Genomic DNA, 22,714 nt, shown 5'->3' on the forward strand with positions numbered 1-22,714 from the left:
AGGACGGGGGAGCCCGGTGAGCTGCTGTCTACGGGGTTGCACAGAGTCAGACATGACTGAAGTGACTTAGCAGCAGCAGCAGCAGCATGTGATTAAAAACAGAAGAGCTCAAACCACGCCTCCATTAATTTGCACTTCAGTTCAACACAGCTAATAAGCTAAAATCAGTCTTTTCTTTACATTGACATCAAAATGCAACAGTGTTCATGTGAGATATGCAAAAATATGCTTTCCTCAAAAGTTGACATAGTAATTTGAAGTCTGACAGGTTTGAGCAGGTCTCCTATAAAACTCCCTCTTACCTGTCTATTTATCTCCCCTTAAAATAAAATTGAGGCAACACTGAAACATCTTATACCCTTAGTTAACTACATGTAAAAATGATAAATTACCTTTTACTACAGATGACTATTATGCCCTCTAATCTGAGTGATTAATTTACACCATTCTTAGTAGTTCAAATGCAATCACTACCATGAGCCTGATGAATCTGAACAAGACAGAATTATTGGCCATCTTTATAAGCTTACTATATTTAGAGAAGTACAGCAACCCTCTAGGAAGCTTTAAAGTTTTAGTTCATTTTCTCTCAATGAGTGTGAACCTCCTCACTGCATATCAAATGATGACACCACTACTTTGGATTACTGACTTTATTTAGAAACCACAGGACATAGGAGCCTCTACTATGAGATGAGACTCTCTAGAAAAGGTCCTATTAAAGGCATCATCTGAAGGTAACACTATTTTTAAAAGACTTTTAAATTTTTATGTATTTTCTTTTTTTGGCTGCACTGGGTCTTCATTGCTGTATGCAGGCTTTCTCTAATTGCAGCAAGTGGGGGCTACTCTCCAGTCATGGTGCACGGGCTTAGTTGCTCTGCAACATGTGAGATCTTCCCAGACCAGGGATCGAACCTATGTCCCCTGCACTGGCAAGTGGATTCTTAACCACTGACCCACCAAAGAAGCCCTGAAAGTACCATTGTTGAAACCTACTGGAAGATTTTAATTGCAACAGTAATTTTTAATCTCATGTAACCTGTTTAAAGTCACAATACCAAAGTCAATTAATGAAAAGCAGACACTAGCCTTTTAGACTGAGCCGTAGGCTTCTATTGCTTGGCCAACAAAAGACTTAAGCGGCTCTATTTCTATGGAATGTGCTTTCCAAACTCTTCGCAATAAAACAGAGTAATGGAGGATGATGACAGATGATATTTTACTTTAACCTCTTTATGGTTAAATCAAAAGACTGCCCTTAAAGGAATCTGTACCTATGTTGTGAGCTCAATAGCATTTTGTCAGCAAATCAGCCTAGGAGAATCCAAAACCTGAACGTGCATTTGAAGACCTTTCTGTGCTCCCATCCATAAACCTCGACACACTCGCCCTCAGTCCAGCCCCACTCTGGTCAAGGTTTAGTAAAATCACTGGACAGTTCAGCAGTAATGAGTTTTTAAGCAACTGGACCCACTCTTATTTGAAGGTATACACTTACTGTGCCACACCAAATGCCTGCAATCAGTTTTTAATTACAGCAACAGTAGCAACTAGAAGATAAAGCAGGCAACTCACTGAGAAGGAACCAAGACTCTTTATTACAATCAATGTCCATCATGAGCTTGACTTGTGAAGAACTGTGACACAGAGGAGTCAACCAACCAGCTCTCCTTTCTCAGAGAGATGCTCTTACCTCTGGGACGTTTTCTTATATTTCCTCCTGTGGGAAAAGAAGCATAAACACAGATCAGAAGAGAGTCTGCTGCAGGTGGTAGGTGAGAAAAAGCTTCAGTGGGGATGGACACAGGGGTGAACACTGTAGAAAGCTCTCTCTGTGAGGCTGGTGGATCTCAAAGCCCACTTGAAAGTTCTGTGTTACAGAATGTTGTGCTTGAATGCAGAGAACCACAGTCTTAGCAGTTACACATAGCATCCCGAGAGGATGTTCCGCCCTTTCCCCTCTGAGGGCACTGTAGCATCTTGGTTGAGATCAGACCTTAAAGACAGCAAAAACCAGGTTCAAATCTCAGCCCTTCAGCAGGTTCATGGGGTTGTTGAGGAATAAATGGGCAGACGCTTGCAAAGCATGTCTTATACCCGGCATATTAAGTGGCCAATAACTAGTAGCTATTCGTACTGTCATTATTGTTACTATTATTCCCATCAGCTTGTAATGAAGTCTCTTTAAAGATTTGCCTTTTAAAATATAAATGTGTAATCATGCAGCTAGACCATAAGATCAGACATTAGGTCTTCACAGAAGGAAGGAATGAGGGAGGGGTCAATGGGAATGTCTAAAAGCAAAAGCCGTGAGAGGAGCATCAGGAACTTGCTACTCCCTGGCTCAGCTGTGAGCTCGGTCCCCAGAAAAACAAGTCCCAGGAAGCACAGTGGCTGGAGGTCTACTCCACCTCTCCTATTTACGTTCCTCATTTAGCCAGGGGCAAATCTTTTGGGCATGGGGCTTCTCAATCTATCAGAGGGAGGCTACATCTGCCCTGTCTCTCTTACCTGGGTCATTGTGGCATTCAAGGAGGAAATGGCCATAAAAGTTTATTTTCCAATGTATCCTGATGTTTTTCATGTTTGTGTCAACTTTTGTAGATTTCAAAGACCCTCAAAAGAGTTTTAGAAGACTCTTTACTGGAGGGGATTAGAGGAGAAGAAGTGGTGAGAGAGGAAAATGCACCTCCCAGGAGGATCTCCAGGAAGGGCAATGCTTCCCAGCTGTCCCTGGTTCCACATCAACATTCCCATTACAGTCACTGCACCAGGGAGCCAAGCCACCAATTTGCTAATAGAACGGTAAGTTGCACATGCTTTTTTTTTTTTTAAGGCACAGACGTGTCAAATTCAGAATCCCTACAACCTATGACACTTTGTTCAAATGAAAACATACATGACGATGTGACATGTTAAATGAAGTAAGCCATGTATGGCACCAAACCCACAGTGTGATCTTGACCTGATATGTACAAAGAAAACACACCAGAGTGATAAGCATGAGCCCAGGATAGTAGGTGAGTGAATCACTACTTTTATTTTTACTTGCATTAATTTTCTATATTTTCTATTTAAATGAGCATTTCTATTTTCAATGAGCATTAAATGAGGTTGCAATTAGAAAAAAATGCATAAAATATTCACATACCTATATATACATAGTCACATATACAGATATACATATCTATAGGATGAACACACAGAAATATTTACATGTTTGAATTATAACGTATAGGTAGGAAAGAAGGTTAACCAACAGTTGACCTAATGAGTTAGGGCTGCTGTGGCACTCAGCTCTACAGTGCTGGACCATATATTTGACCCCTCTGAGCTTCAGTTTCTTCATCTGTAAAATGGGAATAATCAGAGCACCTCTCTCAAGACCTTACAGTAAGAAATAAAGATCACCCACCTGAATTTCAGCTCCCCAAAGGGAGGTTTTTTATATGCCTCTCCACTGTATCCCTAGAGAAGGAAATGGCACCCCACTCTAGTACTCCTGCCTAGAAAATCCCATGGATGGAGGAGCCTGGAAGGCTGCAATCCATGGGGTCGCTGGGAGTCGGACACAACTGAGCAACTTCACTTCCACTTTTCACTTTCATGCATTGGAGAGGGAAATGGCAACCCACTCCAGTATTCTGGAGAATCCCAGGGATGGGGGAGCCTGGTGGGCTGCCGTCTATGGGGTCACACAGAGTCGGACACGACTGAAACGACTTAGCAGCAGCAGCAGCAGCAGCCACTGTATGCCATTGCTTAAAACAATGTTTTGCACTCCTTCCAAAAACTATGGTGGATGCACACTGACCATCCTAGACACCCCTCTCCAGCAGTGACAGCTCACACTCACCAGGCAGTAACAAGGGCAGAGGTTTCATCTACAGGCACAGAGCACAGTGACCCGTGGGTGTGACCCATGCCCTGGAACCTTGTTAGAACTGCTGTCTAACAAACCGAGCTAAGAAATGTTTGGCAAGACTGGAAAATAACCCACTGAAAGTGTGCAAGGACCAAAGGTAAGGGGGCAATCAGACCAGATGGATGCCCAGAAACTCAACTAGTTCTGTCAACAAAGGGCATCTTCAGAGGCCAGAAGAAGACAACCTTTCCTACTGGCTTCCACAGAACTCTCTGAGCATCTGCCAAGGACCACATACCAGCACCACTGAGAACCCTGAGAGCATCAAAATGGACAAAAATAAGAAAAGCTGTCATTTTCAGCAACTGCTAGTAACAAACCCTTAACATATATCACTGCCGCTGCTGCTGCCAGGCAGCAGGCAAGAACACTGGAGTGGGTTGCCATGTCCTTCTCCAATGCATGAAAGTGAAAAGTGAAAGTGAAGTCACTTAGTCTTGTCCAACTCTTAGCAACCCTATGGACTACAGACTTCCAGGTTCCTCCATCCATGGGATTTTCCAGGCAAGAGTACTGGAATGAGGTGCCATTTCCTTCTCCAACATATATGACTAATCCTCATAATAATCCTGCTAAAATCCACTCTATGAAAGAATCTGAATTCTAAAAAAGGAAATTAAGACATGTTACCAAAAGTGTTACTTTGTTCTAACAACCAAGACTGAGAAGTGGCTCAGAAGTTTTGTCAGAGAGGTAGTTTTGATGGACTGGGGCAGGGGTTGGGGCTGGGGGGACAGAGTTTGACAAGGAGAAATATGTAAGAACATGGGGCAAGCAGGTGAGGAGGGTATGCTTGGTGGCCTCAAACCAGCTCAGCTCAGCCAGATTCGAAAGCAGATAGCAGGTTCTAGGTCTAAAAAGTGCTCAAAACAAAGCTAATCAAGAAAAATAATAAAATGTATACATTAAAAAAAAGACACCAGAGAGAAGGGGGGGTCATCTCTTACATCACCCTGTGGAAAGGTGATAGGGCTCTGGAATGTGATAAACCTGGTCCTAAACCCAAGTTCTCCTCCTTTAACTGAGACTCAGACAAGCTCAACACTAAAGCAAGCTTTAGCTTCCACATCTCTAAAATGGGAGGAATGAGCTCAGAGAATATAGTGTATTGAATTACCTGGCACTGTACATGCCATGTAAGGACCATTCTAAAAGGTTTAGGACCCTTTGCCCCTCATTTTCAGTTTCTTGAGCCTAGGGGTCCTGTCATAGGGCTCACTGTGTCTATCCCAAGGGTGTGCACATCAACCAGCACATGTTGGCACACAACAAATGTCTGCTGGCAAAATAAATATATCATTTGTAGCTGTCACCCACAACTACCGAAATATGGGTTGTGCCTTTGGTAGACCCAAAAAAAGAGAGACCAAAAATCTGATTTTCAGTCCAACTCACCTCCCTGACACTCACTCCCCACCTTCATCAATGCATTCCTGAACTCACACATTCCAAAGTTCTCCCTTCCCATCTTGTCCCATTTAGACAGACAGCTCCCTCATCAAAGGAGACCCAACCCAAACAGTGTCCTCTTACACTGGAGCTGAAAGGTCACACAAGAGAAAATACAGATCTATGGAAATTGCTCTACTCAAGATCCTACTCACCGATCATCTTGACTCAGCAAGATGGTGAGGCCCGAGTCCTATGCTTTCAGCTGAGATATCACTTCCTCCTGAAAACCTTCTAGGGCCTCCCACACAGAATCATCCCTTTTGTGTGTTCCATGGTGACTGAGCTCATCTGTTAGGCTGATGGCAAGATCAAGGGCTTGTCCAGTATCTGCTAATGGTTCTCTCTTGCCTAACATGGTGCTTAACAAACGACAAGTGCTCAATACACTGTTGCTGTGTGAATGAGTGGATTTATCAAGACACTAACCAAAATGCTTTCTTTCTACTCATTTTTCTTCTGTTCAGTGATAATTCACTATAAGCAGTGAGGACATTTACCACAGACATGGTTTTCTACACACAGGAGAAATGCAATGAGAGAAAGCCTGGGAGAGGACAGTGGTGGGATGCTCACAACTGTTGAACACCTCCTCTGTTCCTTGTCTGTTACCTAAATTAACTCACTTTGACCTCCGACAGACCTTAGGAGGTTAATGTCACTTTATAGTTGATGGAAGGGATGCCCAATGGCTCAGCAGGTAAAGAATCTGCCTGAAATGCAGGCGATACTGGAGATGCAGGTTCAATCCCTGGGTCAGGAAGATCCCCTAGAGAAGGAAATGGTAACTGACTCCAGTATTCATGCCTGGGAAATCCCAGGGACAGGAGCCTGGAGGGCTACAGTCCAAAGAGTCGCAAAGAGTCAGACATGACAGAGCAACTAGGCATACACACATACTTGATGGAAATGAGGCTCAGAGAGTTTAAGTGATTTGACCAAGGATACAGAATCCTGAACCGATTGAGACAGAAAGCAAACTCTGAAACCCTCCAAGAAAACTGAGGAAATTAGTCAAATAAGTCAAAAGATGCCTGGAGGAAACTTAGACACTAGACAAAAACAAACAAAGCCAACAATAGAAATGTACTGGGCTCTTTCCATCCAAATGCAGGAAATGAGCTGGATTAAAAACTAGTTTATTCTTGGCCTTTTGTTTTTAAGAACTTCAACAGAATTTGCCCTTGAAAGACAAAGGAAATGTTTTTAAATGTTTTGTTTTGGTTTCTCAAATTTATTTTAAATTTATAATTTTTGGAATATTAATACATCAGAAGTCCCAAGATTCATGTAGCTAGACTAAGCTGATTCAGACCATAGATAATGACCAAGCTGCTGTGCTCTGGAATCTGGACAGAGTAGGGGATGGAGAGAGCACAGCCCTACACCGAGGCAAAAGGCAGGACATCTTCATGAGGCCAGACTGAGGAAACTGCATCCATGAAAATCTGGACCACTTTGCAAGCTCTGTTGCCCGGAATGTACTCTGCCTTACTCACATGCACACATACATGGCATTGATTGTTTACTCATTTGTTTAAGGAGAGGCATTATGGCATAGTGCTTGAGATCACTTACCTAAGCTAAACCCCTTCTCCGACTTACCGTCTAATAAGCTATGTGACCTTTGGCAACTTACATTACTTTCATAACCACCAGTCTCCTTATCCGTTACATTTGGGCAACAGTAACGTGCACTTCACAGGCTGATGTGAGAGATGAATGTAGCAGTGGATGTAAAACACTGAGCACAGTGCCAGGCATCCGGTAAATGTTCAAGTGCAAGTCAGCTGCTATATTTAGAATAAAAATATCACATAACTAAGAATGATATAATTTCATAGGTTTCCAAATTTTGTCTGGAAAAAGAAAAGTCTTTCACTGATTAGAAAATTTTAAATAAAAAAAAGTTTAAGATTGTTTCTAAAGTAGAAAAACTGAATACCCAATTCTCCACGTTTTAGAACACCTGGGCCACAAAGAAAGCAAGTGCTAATCTCAGTCCTACTAAGGGGAGAAGGAACTAAATCCCTGCCCAGCTCTCTCTGTTCCGCCCATGCCTACGGAGCCTGCAGGCTCTTCATTCTGACACCCATCCAGCAGTGGTCCCTGTTAGCCTAGCAGAACCACACGCTTTCCTCTAATGTCAAAGCTGGATTATTGCTCAGAAAGAAAGGGAAAGAAAAAAAAAAGGAAAAAAAAGCTAGGTATTTAGGAACTAGACACTATGATAATCCTTAGAAATATCTAAAATTATCTTTCAAGAAAAAACCCTTTTTATTCATATTTCCCTAAAGGCTAAAGCCCAGTGAGTTGCTTACACACTCCCTAAGCATCCTCTAGAAGTTACAACTAAGCACAGAAATATCATGCTATAACTAGAATCAATGATGGACCATATCCATTCACCTGCTAGACAAAGTAAAAGACTCCTGGTCTTCACTGAAAAATCAATATTTGATTAAGTCTGGAATGTTGCTATGGAACTGTGGATTGCCTAAGAAGTATCAAATAGTGTGTACATGTTATGTGTACAGGCACGTGTACAGAACAGGGGAAGTGATGAGCTCCCTTGGAAGCCTTCAGTCCCCTTACGTCCAGCTGAGCACATTCTGACAAGTGGCTACCGAGGCAGGAGCAATATCGAAAATCAAAGAGCACTGACCCCCAATATTTAAAAAGTTTCCTTAAAGCTGTCCATGACTGTGTCATCTAGACCCTTAATTTCTAGACCTTGAACTTCATTTTACCTCTCTTGGCCCCAGTCAGAGAGAGAAGGGATGAAACTAGGCCAACTTAAGGAGTGGTTCCAGCCACAGTAAACACAGTAAAGTAAAGCCAAGAGCTGAATAGACTCAGCAAGGAAATAACAAGAAACAACGGAGTGGGGAGAGCGAGGATGCTTTTAAAGAGCTTTGTTTGCTTTTTGGTAGCTAGGAGTTTCCAAAATACTGGACACACCTACAGCCACACGTAAGTTTCACACACTTCAAAGTCAAACAGAGGACCTGGGAATCCTTCCTGATCGCCTGGGTGAGTGAGAGCCAATCAAGCATTGAGGTTAAATCATGAAGTGCCTGGCAGTCTCACTTTTTTAAAGTGAGTATCTCTGAGTAAGAGCCATATGGTTACTGCAATAATGAGGTTTATAAATAGGCTTAATATCCAAACAATCTGGCTTAGAAAAACCAAAACTTGTGCTTAGGCTCCAGGTTGACAGCAAGATACCTCCCAGTTGAACACAAGAAGGTTTTCTGGTCTGGGAAATGGAATACGCAACAACTCCACGAGCATGGTGAGAATTCCAGTTCTGCCTGAAATCTTCTCTGGGGTTTCTGGGCAATAATGACTCACACTGCTCCAGATCCCATCAGATTCCATCTCCATCCTTCCTTACTGAGATCACTACTGCTACTGATGCACAGACAGCTTTGGAAATTTTGGCTCTCAGGCCTCAGTTCCCTCAAGGGAGAGGAGATTGGGGGACAGAGTCAGAAAAAAAAAAAAAAACCACACAGCAAGACTCAGGGAATTAAATACACATTCTCACAAGTTCAGGTCACATGTGGCTCATTCATGTGAAAGTGGACTGAGATAAAATGCCACAAATGCCCGTGAAATAAGCAAGGACCTGAATGATCATCTGATCCTCTGGTTTTGTTTTTTAGTGGCATATGGGGTATAGACTGAACAGAACTGAATATCCCCAGAAAATTCCACTGAATCTGTCTTAAACTATTTGTACAGACTACTTTAGATGTTGCTGAAAATGGAAGGCCCTCATACATTCCTTCTCATTTCTACCAGTGATTTCATATTCCATGATACCCATGTTAAAACCTAGATTTGCAAAGCTATATATATTAATTGCTTAATGGATTTTCCCATTTTTAATTTTTTAATGTAATTTTATTTTGATCTTCCTTGTTGCTTTATTACTTTGCAAAATTTTATTTATTTATTTATGGCCACACCACTCAGCACATGGGACCTTAGTTCCCCAACCAGAGATCAAACTCCCACCCCCTGCGGTGGAAGCACAGAATCCTAACCACTGGACGACCAAGGAAGTCCTCCCATATTTTTAACAAGTAAATACCAATGGGGGGGGGAATATATATATATATACATATATATATAGCAATCTCCTGGCACATTCAAGCAGACTGAGGGGAGAAGGAGAAAAAGATACTAGAGAAAGTGAGTTTTTCTTCTCTTACTCGCTCAAATATTTAACTGATAAGCTACAGAATGAAAAACCATGTGGGCAACGATTCTATTTTCCTGCTCTGCCAAAGATCCAAGGCAGAACCAAAAATAATGAAATGACATAAACTCACTTTCACCTGGAATAACCCAACAATTAGGAAAGATTTGTTTCTGCTTCAATTTTCTAAAGAATTTTTCTGCCAGATTGTCTATTGGGGAAAATTCTCCTATAGATTCATACTCTTTCATTTAGGGCTCTTAGAAAATTAAGATCATGTTTGGGGACAGCAACTCCCAAAGTATAGAATTCCAGTATGTTTAAACTAGTGATGCGATCAAAGTCAAATGAAGGAAAACTTTGAGAGAGTGGTATGGGGTTGAGGATGGTGAATCAGAAAACAGAGCATCCTCATCTGAAACAGAGCCGTGCATAAGATACTCAATGTTTAACTCATTTCTGGGAGCAAATGTGTTTCTGTCTAGTGCTGGCTTGGTTGTGGCAAAAAGAAAAATCTCTAAAGAGAAGATTTAGTTCAAACTACACGACCCCCAGTGCCTCAGTGGTCAAGAATTCACCTGCAGTACAGGAAACAAAGGAGACACAGGTTTGATCCCTGGGAAGATCCCCTGGAGGAGGGCATGGCAACCCACTCCAGTATTCTTGCCAGGAAAGTCCCATGGAGAGAGGAGCCTATGGGCTGCAGTCCATGGGGTCATAAAGAGTCAAAGACAGCTGAAGCCACTGAGCATGCACGCACACACACACACACACACACTCACACACAGGAAGTCCCATCTATACCAGCAACAACTCACAGTCACTCCACGCAGTCCCCAAGGCGCCCACATTCTCACAGGCCTGTGTCTTCATCGCCCCCCGTCCCCAGCCCCATCATTTGCCTGCAGACAGCTGTTCAGACACAAATATCCAAATCTCCTGGTCATGCCTGCTTCTCTTCTGGGCCTGGGTTAAAAATTCCAGCACTCAGATTACTGTCTAACAGGCCCTAAAATATGACCCCTCCCAAAAGAAAGCTGAAACCTTCCTGTGAAAAGCATTATTTGTGAGCAGATCAAGCACTGTTTCCCTCTAGCTTAACATCCACTGCTTACAGCTGGGCAGTGAGCCCATCAGTGGCACCAGTGAAAAAATATAGAAAGGCTGTTAGAAAAAGAAAACAGAAAGTAAATGCCACACTTGTAGAAGTCCAAACAGTACTTTTTTGCATAAGTGATCTATCCCTCCATTCACATATTTACTTACACTTACAGTGTTCTAAGTACAGTAAAACTGTGTGGGTGGGAACGGGAGAGATTTTTGTGACCTCCTTCCTGGAAGCCTGGCTCCTGCTTAGATAAACATCAATGAGAAAGCTGAAAACAAAAATATTTCTTAGTATCTGTGACAACACTGCCAGAAGGGAGATAAATCCAAAGGATTGAGACAAAATCTCACTCTGCAGATATATTCCTGAAACCAGAGGAGGGGTGGGTTTTTAATTGAATTATCCAGAGAGATGCTTGAATTTTCTACTCTATTTTTCCCATGTAGATTTAGCCAGAACAAAAATGTATCTTCTGCCCAGTTTAACTTCAGAGGGCAGTCTAATGTTTTTTAAGCCTTTCCTATCTACTCCCGTAGCACTCCTTCCGTCTTCCTCCCAACTTGTTATCATAACCTGCTCCTGGCAGAAAGCAGCTGTTGGTCATTTATAATTTCAGGTGCATGTTAAGTCAATCCAACAGCTCCTCCTTGAAAGCAGAAGTCCTTCTTGTTTCCTCTAAAATCTTCTCTCACAACAGAATCATCTAGAGTAGGCTGCTGTCTGGACATACACTCCGTAAGTTTCAGCAATTTAAATACGGCAAAAGTAAGGTCAATGCTCAAATTACAGGGGGAAAAACACCCACTCACCTAGCAGATGCACTCCTAGAGCCCATTCAGAGCTCCAGTCAACTGAATGAATAGGTTGAGCATTCAAACTGAATTCTCCTCAGCTACAGCTACCTTCACTGAATCTGTCCAAACTCCCAGAAACTAGTGCTTTGAACAATTCTCTCATCTTTCTAGCCATGACTAACCTCGCTCAGTGGTTTCACAGGCAGAATGGCGGCTCTAAGCATTTATGAGGCGTGATTCACAACGTGCTGCGTGTGCTTAGTCGCTCAGTCGTGTCTAACAATCTGCAACCCCACGGCGTACAGCCCGCCAGGCTCCTCAGTTCATGGAATTTTCCAGGGGAGTATTGGAGTAGGTTGCCGTTTCCTAATCCAGGGTATCTTCCTGACCCAGGAATCGAACCTGTGTCTCCTGCATTGGCAGGCAGATACTTTACCACTACACACCCTGGGAAGCCCGGATTTACAACAATTCACCCTTATAGTTCACAAATCAGCCACAAAGGATGCGATTCAAGAAAATGTTTATAGTTTCTCATAGTAACAGACCAGGCTCCAAGTAACAACCTAGAATAGTATAGTAAGTAAAAGTAAAAAGTCGCTCAGTAGTGTCCGACTCTTTGCGACCCCATGGACTGTAGCCTACCAGGCTCCTCCCTCCATGGGACTCTCCAGGCAAGGATACTGGAGTGGGTTGCCATTTCCTTCTCCAACCTAGAATAGTAACAACCTAGAATAGTATAGTAAATATAAAATATCGGAGGGGGGTAATTTAAAGACTTGTAAGACCTCTTAGCATATTAAAAAGCAGAGATATTATTTTGCCAACAAAGGACTGTGAAGAAAGCTGAGCGCCAAAGAATTGATGCTTTTGAACTGTGGTGTTGGAGAAGACTCTTGAGAGTCCCTTGGACTGAAAGGAGATCCAACCAGTCCATTCTCAAGGAGATCAGCCCTGGGTGTTCTTTGGAAGGAATGATGCTGAAGCTGAAACTCCAGTACTTTGGCCACCTCATGTGAAGAGTTGACTCACTGGAAAAGACTTTGATGCTGGGAGGGATTGGCAGCAGGAGGAGAAGGGGACAACAGAGGATGAGATGGCTGGATGGCATCACCGACTCGATGGTCATGAGTTTGAGTGAACTCCAGGAGTTGGTGATAGACAGGGAGGCCTGGCGTGCTACGATTCGTGGGGTCGCAAAGAGTTGGACACGACTGAGCAACTGAACTGAACTGAACTGAAGACCTCTTAGAGTCATTCTCAGACAAGAATCAGAGAAGTAGAGAAAAAAAAAGGGGGGAGGATATTAATCTGAATCTGAACTACTAAAACACACTGGGGAGTAGTTTTAATATTAGTAGACTAATATTCCACTGCTGGATTTATTCAGTGTCTCTAAAGTGTAGGAAAAGTCTTGGTTATTTAAGAATTTCAAGTGTTTGGAATCTGGATAAATAGTATTTAATGTTCTTTAGATGTCCAATAGTGACTTTCAGCCAAAATACATCCTCAAGTTGATTTTCATGCTTCTAGTGGCCTCAAAGGAAAGGAAAGCTATATTTTAATTGAACATTGAATACTGGGTCCCTGCAATAGGCCTTTGGAAGGGAGTGGAAAAGAATGGTGGGAGGACCACTTTTGGATGGCTTCCCAGGTGGCGCTAATGGTAAAGAACCCACCTGCCAACGCAGGAGACATAAGAGACACAGATTCGATCCCTAGATCAGGAAGATCTGCAGTAGGAAATGGCAACCCGCTCCAGTATTCTTGCCTGGAAAATTTCATGAAGACGTCTTACAGTAGAGGAACCTGACAGGCTATAGACCATGGGGTCACAGAGAGTCGGATACGACTGAAACAAATTAGCAGGAAAAGAGCTGTCAGGATAAAAGGCCATGAATGAGGCAGAGGTCACGTGAAGGGTGAGCACTATCACAGAACTATGGGTGCTCCAAGAGTCAGAGGCCCAGTGTGTGTGCCACAAGACACCTTGGGAGCAGCAGCACAGGCTGTACCCACTGGACAAGCCTATACAACAGGATGGCCTCCTGCAAGGTGTAGGGAGCTCCATCCACCCAGCCAAGCTCCACCAGACCCTTCTGCAGCGGGCAGGCTCCAAGCTTCTAGTCTCCCTGCCTGGCTCACGCCCAGCAGTCCCCACAAGGTCCGAGACAAGAGCCTCATTCCATTTGGTTTCTTGGGTCGTGGTCTCTTTCTGCCTTTAAAATAGCAGAAACGACCCCACCTAGCCCCCAGGTTTCTGTCTTTGCTGCAAACCCATCTTGTGATGGACATGACATTACCAGTCAATACAAGGGGTCTTAAGCAAAGCTATATAAATATGCCTCACATTTAATCATTATTTTTCTTAGCTGTCCCTCCAAAAGCTATGAGGTGGGTCATGTGAACACTCTCCCTCCATAAGAGGAAACTGGAACCACGGAAAATGAACCAAAGAAAACTGAAGACAGAAAACGGAGCTAGAAATGAAGAAATCTCTCTGCTTAGGGCTACTTCTCAAAAGACAGAGGCTGTAGAGCCATCAAAATAATAAACACGTGGTTGCAAAATACTGAGTTGTAATTAGCTAGTGCTATGCTTCGTTGCTCAGTTGTGTCTGACTCTTTGTGACCCCATGGACTGTAGCCCACCAGACTCCTCTGTCCTTGGGGATTCTCCAGGCAGGAATACTGGTGTGGGTTGCCATGCCCTTCTCCAGGGAATCTTCCAACCCAGGGATTGAACCTAGGTCTCCTGCGTTGAAGGCGGATTCTTTACAGTCTGAGCCACCAGGGAAGCGCAATTAGCTAGTAAGTTAGCACAACCAAATTACGACAAGCAAGTGATGATGTACTAATAATATACTGTATTAGTATTCAAGTATAGAAATTTTCATTCTAAATTTAAGAATCTACTTAACCCTTTTTGATATTCACCTCTTTCTCCCCTTCCATATATATTAAGAACATAATTCAGGGAGACAATCCATCTTTATTAGGAGAAAAAAGATTCAAAAACAGTCCCTCAAACACAAATGTCTTCCTTCTCTAAATCCTAGGACATTGTGTCAATGTCATTTATCCAGCAATTAAATATTTTTGTCCACACTTTGTCTTTTTTTTAACTTTTCACCTCTATAAAGAATTGTCTCCTTAACTAGACTATAAGTTTCCCAAAAGCGGGGCTTTTTTTTCTAATATTTTCATATCTCTTCTGAAGCTCCTAATATCCAATATATAATAGCAATCCAATAAAAAATATGCTGAACTTTCTGACATTTGCAATTAAATGGGAGAGTGGAAGGCCCCATTAATACCCTAAAATATGTAATCTGTGGGAAATAAACAGCAATTTTTTACATTATTCTTTTGGATTTGCTTTATTAGTGAGATTCAGATGAAGCCCCTCTTCCCTGTTCATCTCTTTGCAAGGCTTTAACTCACAACTATGACTCTCAGACCTTAGGCTCCAGGCCAAAGGTCTCTCCATGTTTTTTAGGCTGTTATTACTAACAGCTGCTTGGACCTTCCAAATGTGGTCCAAGATATGCTCCAGTTCACCACATCTAAACCCAAATTTATCATTCTGTGCATCTAAGCCCACACTTCTCTCTGTGGTCTCTAACAAGGCAAAGACACCAAACTCACTGAGACATCTGAGGCAAAACAAACTTTGGAAGACAACTTCTCTCTCCCTCCCTCCCTCCCTCTCTCTGCTCCTTTCTAATGTCAAACATGCCTCCTATTCTTTCCTCCTTGGTGGTACTACCATCACTGAAGAATCTTCTCCAACTCATCTCCAGGCCTCAAGTCTCTTCTCCAACCTGTCCTCCAGACTTCTGCCAGAATAGCCATCTTAAAATTAAAATCTCCTTTTGTTACTCTCTAGCTTAAAGTCTTTTAACACTGCCTTAGAACTTAGAGAATAAAATGTAAAGTCCTTGAAATTACATGCATCCCAAAAAAAGATTCCCTGAAAGATGAATGGAGAGTGCCCAGAATACATTTGTATGTGTGTATAATGTGCTCAAATGGCAAACCATTCAAGTATTCTTGCCTGGAGAATCCCATAGACAAAGTAGCCCGGAGGGCTACAGTCTATAAGGTCGCAAAGAGTCGGACATGACTGAAACAACTTAGCTCACACAAGCGCACACATACACACAACGTATTCAAATACCTGCCTCCTTAAACTATGAGCATGTAGAGTTTTGAATAAACCAAAAATAAATTTTTTTTTTAATTCCATGTGTCACTGCCTGGCCCCTGTCCTCCTTTTCAACTTTCTCTCTCCCTCCTCCCATCCCTCTGAACCTTGGCACACTGTTAACTCCACTTACTAGCTTTATCTATCCCTCAATATTGTACTCGATGAGCTGCCAGAGGATACTTCACAGTTACCTTTTAAAGAAAAATATCTAAGGTCTTACACAGGAAAGGTAACCCTGTTTCTTGGACAGCTGATGGACCAGGGACCAATGTAGGGGCCCACTGCCTCCAAGGTGAGCTGGGAGATTTCCGTCCAACAGCTCCATGTTGAATGACTGCAACTAGACCCAAACGCACTCTCTCCCTTGGGATTCCCAGTAAAAGGTGAGCACAGGGAACGGCACTGGACTCAGGCTGTATTCCTAGTAAGTAGGCGCAGCTTCCCCAGTGGTCCGTCAGAACAGCTCGGAATTCTGAGCTGATTTATTCTGGACTGACTGGATGACTCCCTGTTTTCCTCATGTCGCTGCAAAAGGCTAACATGAATGAAAGAAATCTGTGCGCATTTCTTCCTCGTGACTCCAAGGACTCTGCTCACATTGTCTGCAGCTCACTGTTCACACCTTCTCTGGCCCTCCCAGGAGGAAGTAGCTCCCTGCACATCCCTTTGTAACTACAGTCAACACTTCTAGGTGTTCATCTCTTTAGCTATATAGCCTTATAGCTTATCTACTTTGGCACATCCAGAGTTTATCAAAGTAACTGGCACATAATAGACACTCAGTAAATGTTAAGTGACTAAACTTCTGAACAGCTGCCTGACCATTGATGACCCTATTTTTAAAAAATGTCAGATGAGTAGAAAGAAAATACAGAATGAGAAGGCTTTATTAAATGAGAAATATGAAACTAAAGATCTAGGCATCTTTGCCTATGGATGCCCCCCTACCCCCTAGCCTACTTTTGATGTATAGTTTGGAAAAGTCACTTAAGTTCTCTGTACTTTAGTGGGGTTTTAGTGAAGACTTTCAGAGACCCCAAACTCAAAGGAGCCTAAGCAGGAACAGAGCATGATGGATTCATGTAGCTGGGACAGCAGACTGAACCAGATAAACAACTGTAGGAATGGGGAAATGCGGGACCCCGGGATTTTCACTCCTTCTCCCCTCTGCTTCTCTGTAAGTGCTGGCCTATCTCTGGTCATTGAAATGTCCTCTCCATGCAGTAAGAAGTGAACCCAGCAGCAACCACCAGGAGAACCCAGGAAAAGGCAAAGCAGCACCCTCCCTTGGCCCATAGAGAATCTCAGTGGAGGACTCTACTGCTTGGGTTCTGTGCCACACTTGAGAATGACCCCTGTTGGCAGAAAGGCAAAAATTCTATGATTGGCCAATCTGGCATCTGGAGCCCAGGGGACCCGGGAGGAGGGAGTAGGCAAAGGAGTGAGGGGACAGGGTCTACTGCCATAATAAGGCGGGGATGGGGGGAAGCATGCTGGATAGTCAGAAACAATAATTCCAGTTTGTGACCTTAATAACCATACATTTGGGGATACTTCAGTAACCAAAACAGACCCCCAAAATACTATGCCTTCATGAAGCTTGTATTTTAGTTGAAAGAAAGAGACAATAAACATAAGAAATCATACCTCCATTTATATTCATAGTACTATTTTAGATAATGTGAAAAAAGCTTCAATCATCTTTACAGAGTGTTACATAAGCATAACAGTTATTGTATAGACTACCTCATAGTTGGGCAAAACAAATACATGATGGCTTAATTACCATTGTGACAATAAATGCCAAGAAATAAGGGAAACCTGTTCTCTTGCCCTCAATTAAAAAAGAGAGAGAGAGAGCACCCTTTTGTCATCATATAACAAGAAAAGCTCTTGGTTGGAACCCAAGGTACAAGTTATGACTCAAACCCAGAGCACCGTGAGGCTGCCCCTCATCACCAGAGGAAGCAAGTGCACTCATCATATTTTCCCTGACTGGAAGATTCCCTAACAAAACAGCCATTGGGAGGGGCCCTTAACAATTCCACCCACACTCCTACAGAGGAAAGAGCTAGGACAGCAGCACTTGGGGGACAGCTAAGGAAACAGAAACACTCACCAAAAAAGGCTCTTCTCAGAAACACAAGAGGACAGCACCCCCCTGACAGACATCATTAAGAAGGCTCAGGTGTATAGTATGGGTTCCCTTCCGGCTTAGAGAGATGTGAGCATGTGTAGGAGACGGCTATGGGGGAGGCTGAGGAACATCACCCCCTCCTTAAACCACAGATGGCCTCCACACAGTGGTGGGCAGCACCTCCCTCAAGGGAAGAGGGAGTTATCATAAGAAACACCTGGGCTTGCAGGGTTTTGTCATCTCAGCGGTGGTAGATAGTGCTCAAAATTCACTTTTCCAATATTTGATGTACTATTATGTATGCTGAGGATGTCACAAGGTTAGATTAAGAGTTCTTCCTAATTCTTTCCTAGAGAAATACATCAAACAGTCCTAGCTTTCAAATATGTATTGGTAATTTACTGTAGACCACATAGTATTTGTAGGCACTGGAGATACTTCAGTAACCAAAACAGACCCAAAAAAAAAAAAAAAAGAACTATGTCCTCAGGGAACATATATTTTAGTTGGAGGAAGTAAACATAACAAATAAATTAAACATATAGTATCAAGATAGTGAAACACGCTAAAGAAAAAAGTAGAGTGCGGAAAGGGGGATGTGTGGGGCTCACAGTATATAGAGGATCACCCTCTATGTTCTCTGCACTGTAGATTCTTGGCAATAATCCTCTTGCTGCTGGTAAAGAGCACTCCAGACCAGTGCAGGAAAGAGGAGAGGTAAGGGGAGGAAACGAGAGAAGCTAGCTAATGGAAGCCTTGGCCTTCCCAGCTTTCCACCTGAGTTTAGATTCCTGTGCCCAACCTGGGCAATGATGTTAATTAAACCCACCACCCATCTAGTTCATGAACTATGGTGTTGATAGTATCATGTGACCTATAAGCCTATAATCTTCATTTTGAATATTGAAAAGTTTACCTCTGAGTCTTCATGCTTCTTTCATCACATACTGAGTAAGGACCAACTATGTACCAAACCTTGTTCTAGGCACTAGAGGTTACAGCAGTGAGCAAGACACACACAGTCACCACCCTAAAGAACTTACATTTTAATTGAGGAGATGACAAATTCAAAAACTGATTCAATAAGCAAGATACTTACAAGAAGGAGACAGATACCAGTGAACAGTCCAGGCAGGAGACGATCAAGTCCTGAACTTAGATGGCTCTCAAATGAGCTGAACCAAATTCCTGACTATCTCTGGTCACGTATAAAGCCCCTACTATAGGGTGTCATGATAATAAATTGGTGTAAAAATCCAACTATGGCTATTGAGTCTTTCTAAAATGTGGAAGAGCAGCTTCTTTTCTCTTATTGTTAATGCACTGTGCAGACAAAGAGATACACATCTTTCCATCTCCTAATGTTTCTATTTTGTTAACTGCAGATGTGTTATTCCAAGGTGTATAAAAAAGCAGGTGCTTTGGTCTCCAGAATCTTTAGCAACTTATTACAGCACTACTGTTTTGTTTTGTTTTAAAGTGGTAGTAAGAACCATAACAGTAGTAAAAAAAAATAATGTCATAACAATAGTAACATGTCCTTTTTCAAATTAGAACGTGAAGTTACAGATCTCCTGGGACTGCTGCTGAGCAGGATGTTTCAGCAGGAAGGGTAAAAAGAGAAGGACTCAAAAACACATGCTTGGAAAAGAATCAACCCACACCTTTTATGTTGAAAAGTACAAGGTGCTGGGTAAACAAGAGAGACATGGAAACAAAAATGCACATACATCACACCCAGCAATCTGGGGAGAGACACCTAACTGATGAAACAGAGGAAGTCACGAGACAGTGTGTTCACTCTAAGCTCCTAAGACTTTTTCATATGTTTCCCACCTGAGCCTGGCTGATTTGCCCAAACCCTCTACTCCAACCTGAGGAGCTCTGTTGAGTTGGTTGAAACTATAAAGCAGCCTAACAGAAGCAGTTTCTGAGTATGTGCACAGGAGTCCCTCCTGCTGGGATGGCAAGGAGACCAGCTTGACAACACCTTGACCCTGTATATACCAGGGACCCAGACTTTGTGGATGCAACAAACTTTCTGTGTGCACCTCAATATGATGAGATGGAATGTTCATTACGTAGGACATGAACTTGTAAACACCTCTGTGAAAGAGGCGCTGCATTGCATGCATCTCAACTGTTGGAAGAGCCTGCCAGCCAAAAAGACAAGATTTCCACCTAAGTTTACAGCCTCTGCTTGCAGCAGCCAAACAATCCAAAACTCATGCTACTTGGCATGGTTTCCCATTTAGATCAATGGAGATGAAACTCACTTTGTTACTGATGGACGGGCTCTTACAAGGTACACTTTAAATAGGGATGCCTTAAAGACACACTGCTTTCCTTTAGAAACTCTGAATATCCTGGTTGGAATGCAGTCTCCCCCAAGATGAAGATAACTCAGGTCAGTGCCTTTCTGATTTGTTTTGGGGTATGCATGTGTGCGTGTACATGCGCAGGCATACATGTGTGCTTTCAAAACATAACTGCAGCAAAACAAACTACGAAGGAGCTGTTTTCCTATCACCGCCCTTGGTGCCCTTGGTAGGAACAGAGTACCTGGAGAATATACTTGGAGAAAACCTATTTTTTTTTTAATCTGCACTAGATATTTGATGGCAAATATCTGGTGGTTATGGAAGGTATCTTTGGAACCTACCTGGTCAATTGAGAAGCAAGCTGTAACCATACAGCTGTCACCACAGCTTCCTGACTGGGAAAACCAGCAGTTCACTGTTTAAGAAATCTTGGCACAGAAAAAAAATGTGTACTTTCAGATCACTTCTCCTCAGCACCCAAGAATAGGCAGAACCCAGTGAAGTGAATGAAATTCAGAGATCTCTGTCCCTCAGTCCAGCTAGAACTCTGGCCACCATATTGAAAACAAATGACCTCTTTCAGTGTTCAGATCTTGCTAGGAAACTCCAATATTGTTTCTGAACCCTACTGTCTCCAAAAACAGCCCTTCCTTCCAGTAACTCTTTTCCTGCTAGAAAGAATCCTAAGAAAATATCTGAAGTTGCAGTAGGCTTGGGAGAGGAAGATTTAACAGCCAGAAAACATACTGAATTTGAACTGTTGGTAAGTTCTTGGACCACCTGCCAAGGTGTCTGCAAGCATTTTCCAGAGAATAACTCTTCCTTTGATTAAAAATCTGTGATCTGGGTCCCCAAACTTTTCTCCCCTGATCAATTAAAAAAAGAAATATCTCCATGAATATTGAGCTATACTGTAAGTGAAATCTAAGGACATCTCTTCCCCAAAGAAAGCATGACTTGGAAACAGCAAGGCATTCTACAGCACTCAGAAAGACACGTCTCATTGTTGAAAGAAAGGCAGCAGTGACTGTAATTAACTAGGAAGCAGTTGTGGAACTTCTCCCGCTGTATTTAAAGGGCCATGCAGGAGTGAGGGTGAGCAGTCGTGACCGGGGCTATGTAGTTAAAATACTGATGAGAGAGGAAAATGGGGCAAGAGAAATAAACAGGTTTACTTACAGCCCTCGGAGCCGAAGCCAGATTTTCTCGATCTGTTCGGGTTGCAGGTATTTCAGAGAGTTGCTCTCAAATTCTTCAATCTCCTTGGTGGGCGACTCCATAGCTGCAGGTTATCACTGGGAGTGAGGCCCGAGTGAGTTTGGGCTGTCCCCTCCCGCCTCCTTGCCCAGTCCAGCCCTCCAGCTCCAGCCCTCCAGCTTCAGCCCAGCGCCGCGCGTCTGCCTCACTTTCTGCGTGCGCGCCCCTTTCTGCGCCCCCCAAATCCTGGCTTAAAGCGGGCCGGGAGAGCCGGCGACCCTGGGCCCAGATGCCCCCCGGAGGCAGCTGCGGGAACCAGCCACGCTCCCGGGCTAGTGCCAAGGGTAGGAATTGTGCTTTTGCTCTAGGAGAAAGCACCTCGGACCTACTCGTCGTATTTTTTTTTTTTTTTTTTTTTTTTGTCCTCAAACAAAGCCGCGGGAGCGAACCGTGTGGCAGCTGGATTGTAAGGGAAAGGGAAGGACCGCGAAGGGAGGAGAGGCGGCGAGGAGGGAGAAAGTGAGAAGGGGAGAGTGGGGAGAGGGATGAGCCCAGAAGGAGCCAGCGCGGGGCCGGTCTGTCTGACCCTGAGGCCGCACACCCTGGCTGCGCCAGCGCCCCCTGCCCTGGGGCGCCCCGAGGCTCCCCCTCCCGGTCCCTCTCTCCCTGCCCCGCTGCCTTCGCGCCCCTTCTCTGTTTTCTGTCACTTACCAGCAGCTCTGCTGACAAGCGAGAAAACTGACAACTGCGAAGAGTCGTCTGCGAGCGCGCAGGGGCCGGCGTCAGGTCTGGCACCCGCGGGCGCGAAGGGAGGGGCGCGCGGAGCACTGCCGTCTGCGGGGCACAAGCTCGCGGGGCTCCAGCCCCACACCCGGAGACCCGCGCGCGCCAGGGCGGCCCGCTGCGGCGCAGGGCCCCCAGCCCCGCGTCCCGATGGCTCCCGAAGCCCGCACAAAATGAACAGCACGGCACCACACTCGGAAATCCCAGGAAACCGAGGTCTGTGTCCTCCCCGGCGGCTGGCGCGGCGAACAGCCAAGGTGAGGTTCCGCGGAGTTCGTGCTTGGAGCTTTCATTCACAGCGCTCAGTTCCACGCCCGCCAGAGAGCCGGTTCCATTTTGAAATATTAAAGCAATTGACAGGAACTAAAGTAACCACACATCACACTTAGAAAGTCTCGATATATCCTTCCTCTCCGCTGCCAAAAAAATGGTGTGAAAAAAGGAAAATATAAACAAAAGTAAGGCGGTTGGAGTTTCCACTGACAGACTCTCAAAAGGTCCCTGCAGGGCTGTGCTGGGCAGATGCTGACAGTGGAGAGGAGTTTTAGCTCACGAGGCTACAACTCAGTATCTGAGTCCCC

General features: G+C 43.8%; 1 protein-coding gene across 4 annotated transcripts in view; it reads right to left on the minus strand.

Annotated features, from left to right (window-relative positions):
* Nucleotides 1-22,222, minus strand: part of LOC102180455 (calcium/calmodulin-dependent 3',5'-cyclic nucleotide phosphodiesterase 1C) — a 325,012-nt gene extending 302,790 nt beyond the window's left edge. For 3 of the 4 annotated variants that reach the window (XM_018047124.1, XM_013963332.2, XM_018047123.1), the window contains exons 1-2: nucleotides 21,333-21,738; nucleotides 1,697-1,723 (exon numbers count right to left, since the gene is read on the minus strand). In XM_018047124.1, the coding sequence (XP_017902613.1) occupies nucleotides 1,697-1,723; nucleotides 21,333-21,433 (128 nt within the window). In that variant the 5' untranslated portion in view covers nucleotides 21,434-21,738. Of the gene's footprint in view, nucleotides 1-1,696; nucleotides 1,724-21,332; nucleotides 21,739-22,061 lie in introns of those variants that run through there. The other variant, XM_018047122.1, reaches the window with a different exon arrangement.

The sequence above is a fragment of the Capra hircus genome, chromosome 4 (assembly GCF_001704415.2).
Source record: "Capra hircus breed San Clemente chromosome 4, ASM170441v1, whole genome shotgun sequence".
Taxonomy (NCBI): domain Eukaryota; kingdom Metazoa; phylum Chordata; class Mammalia; order Artiodactyla; family Bovidae; genus Capra; species Capra hircus.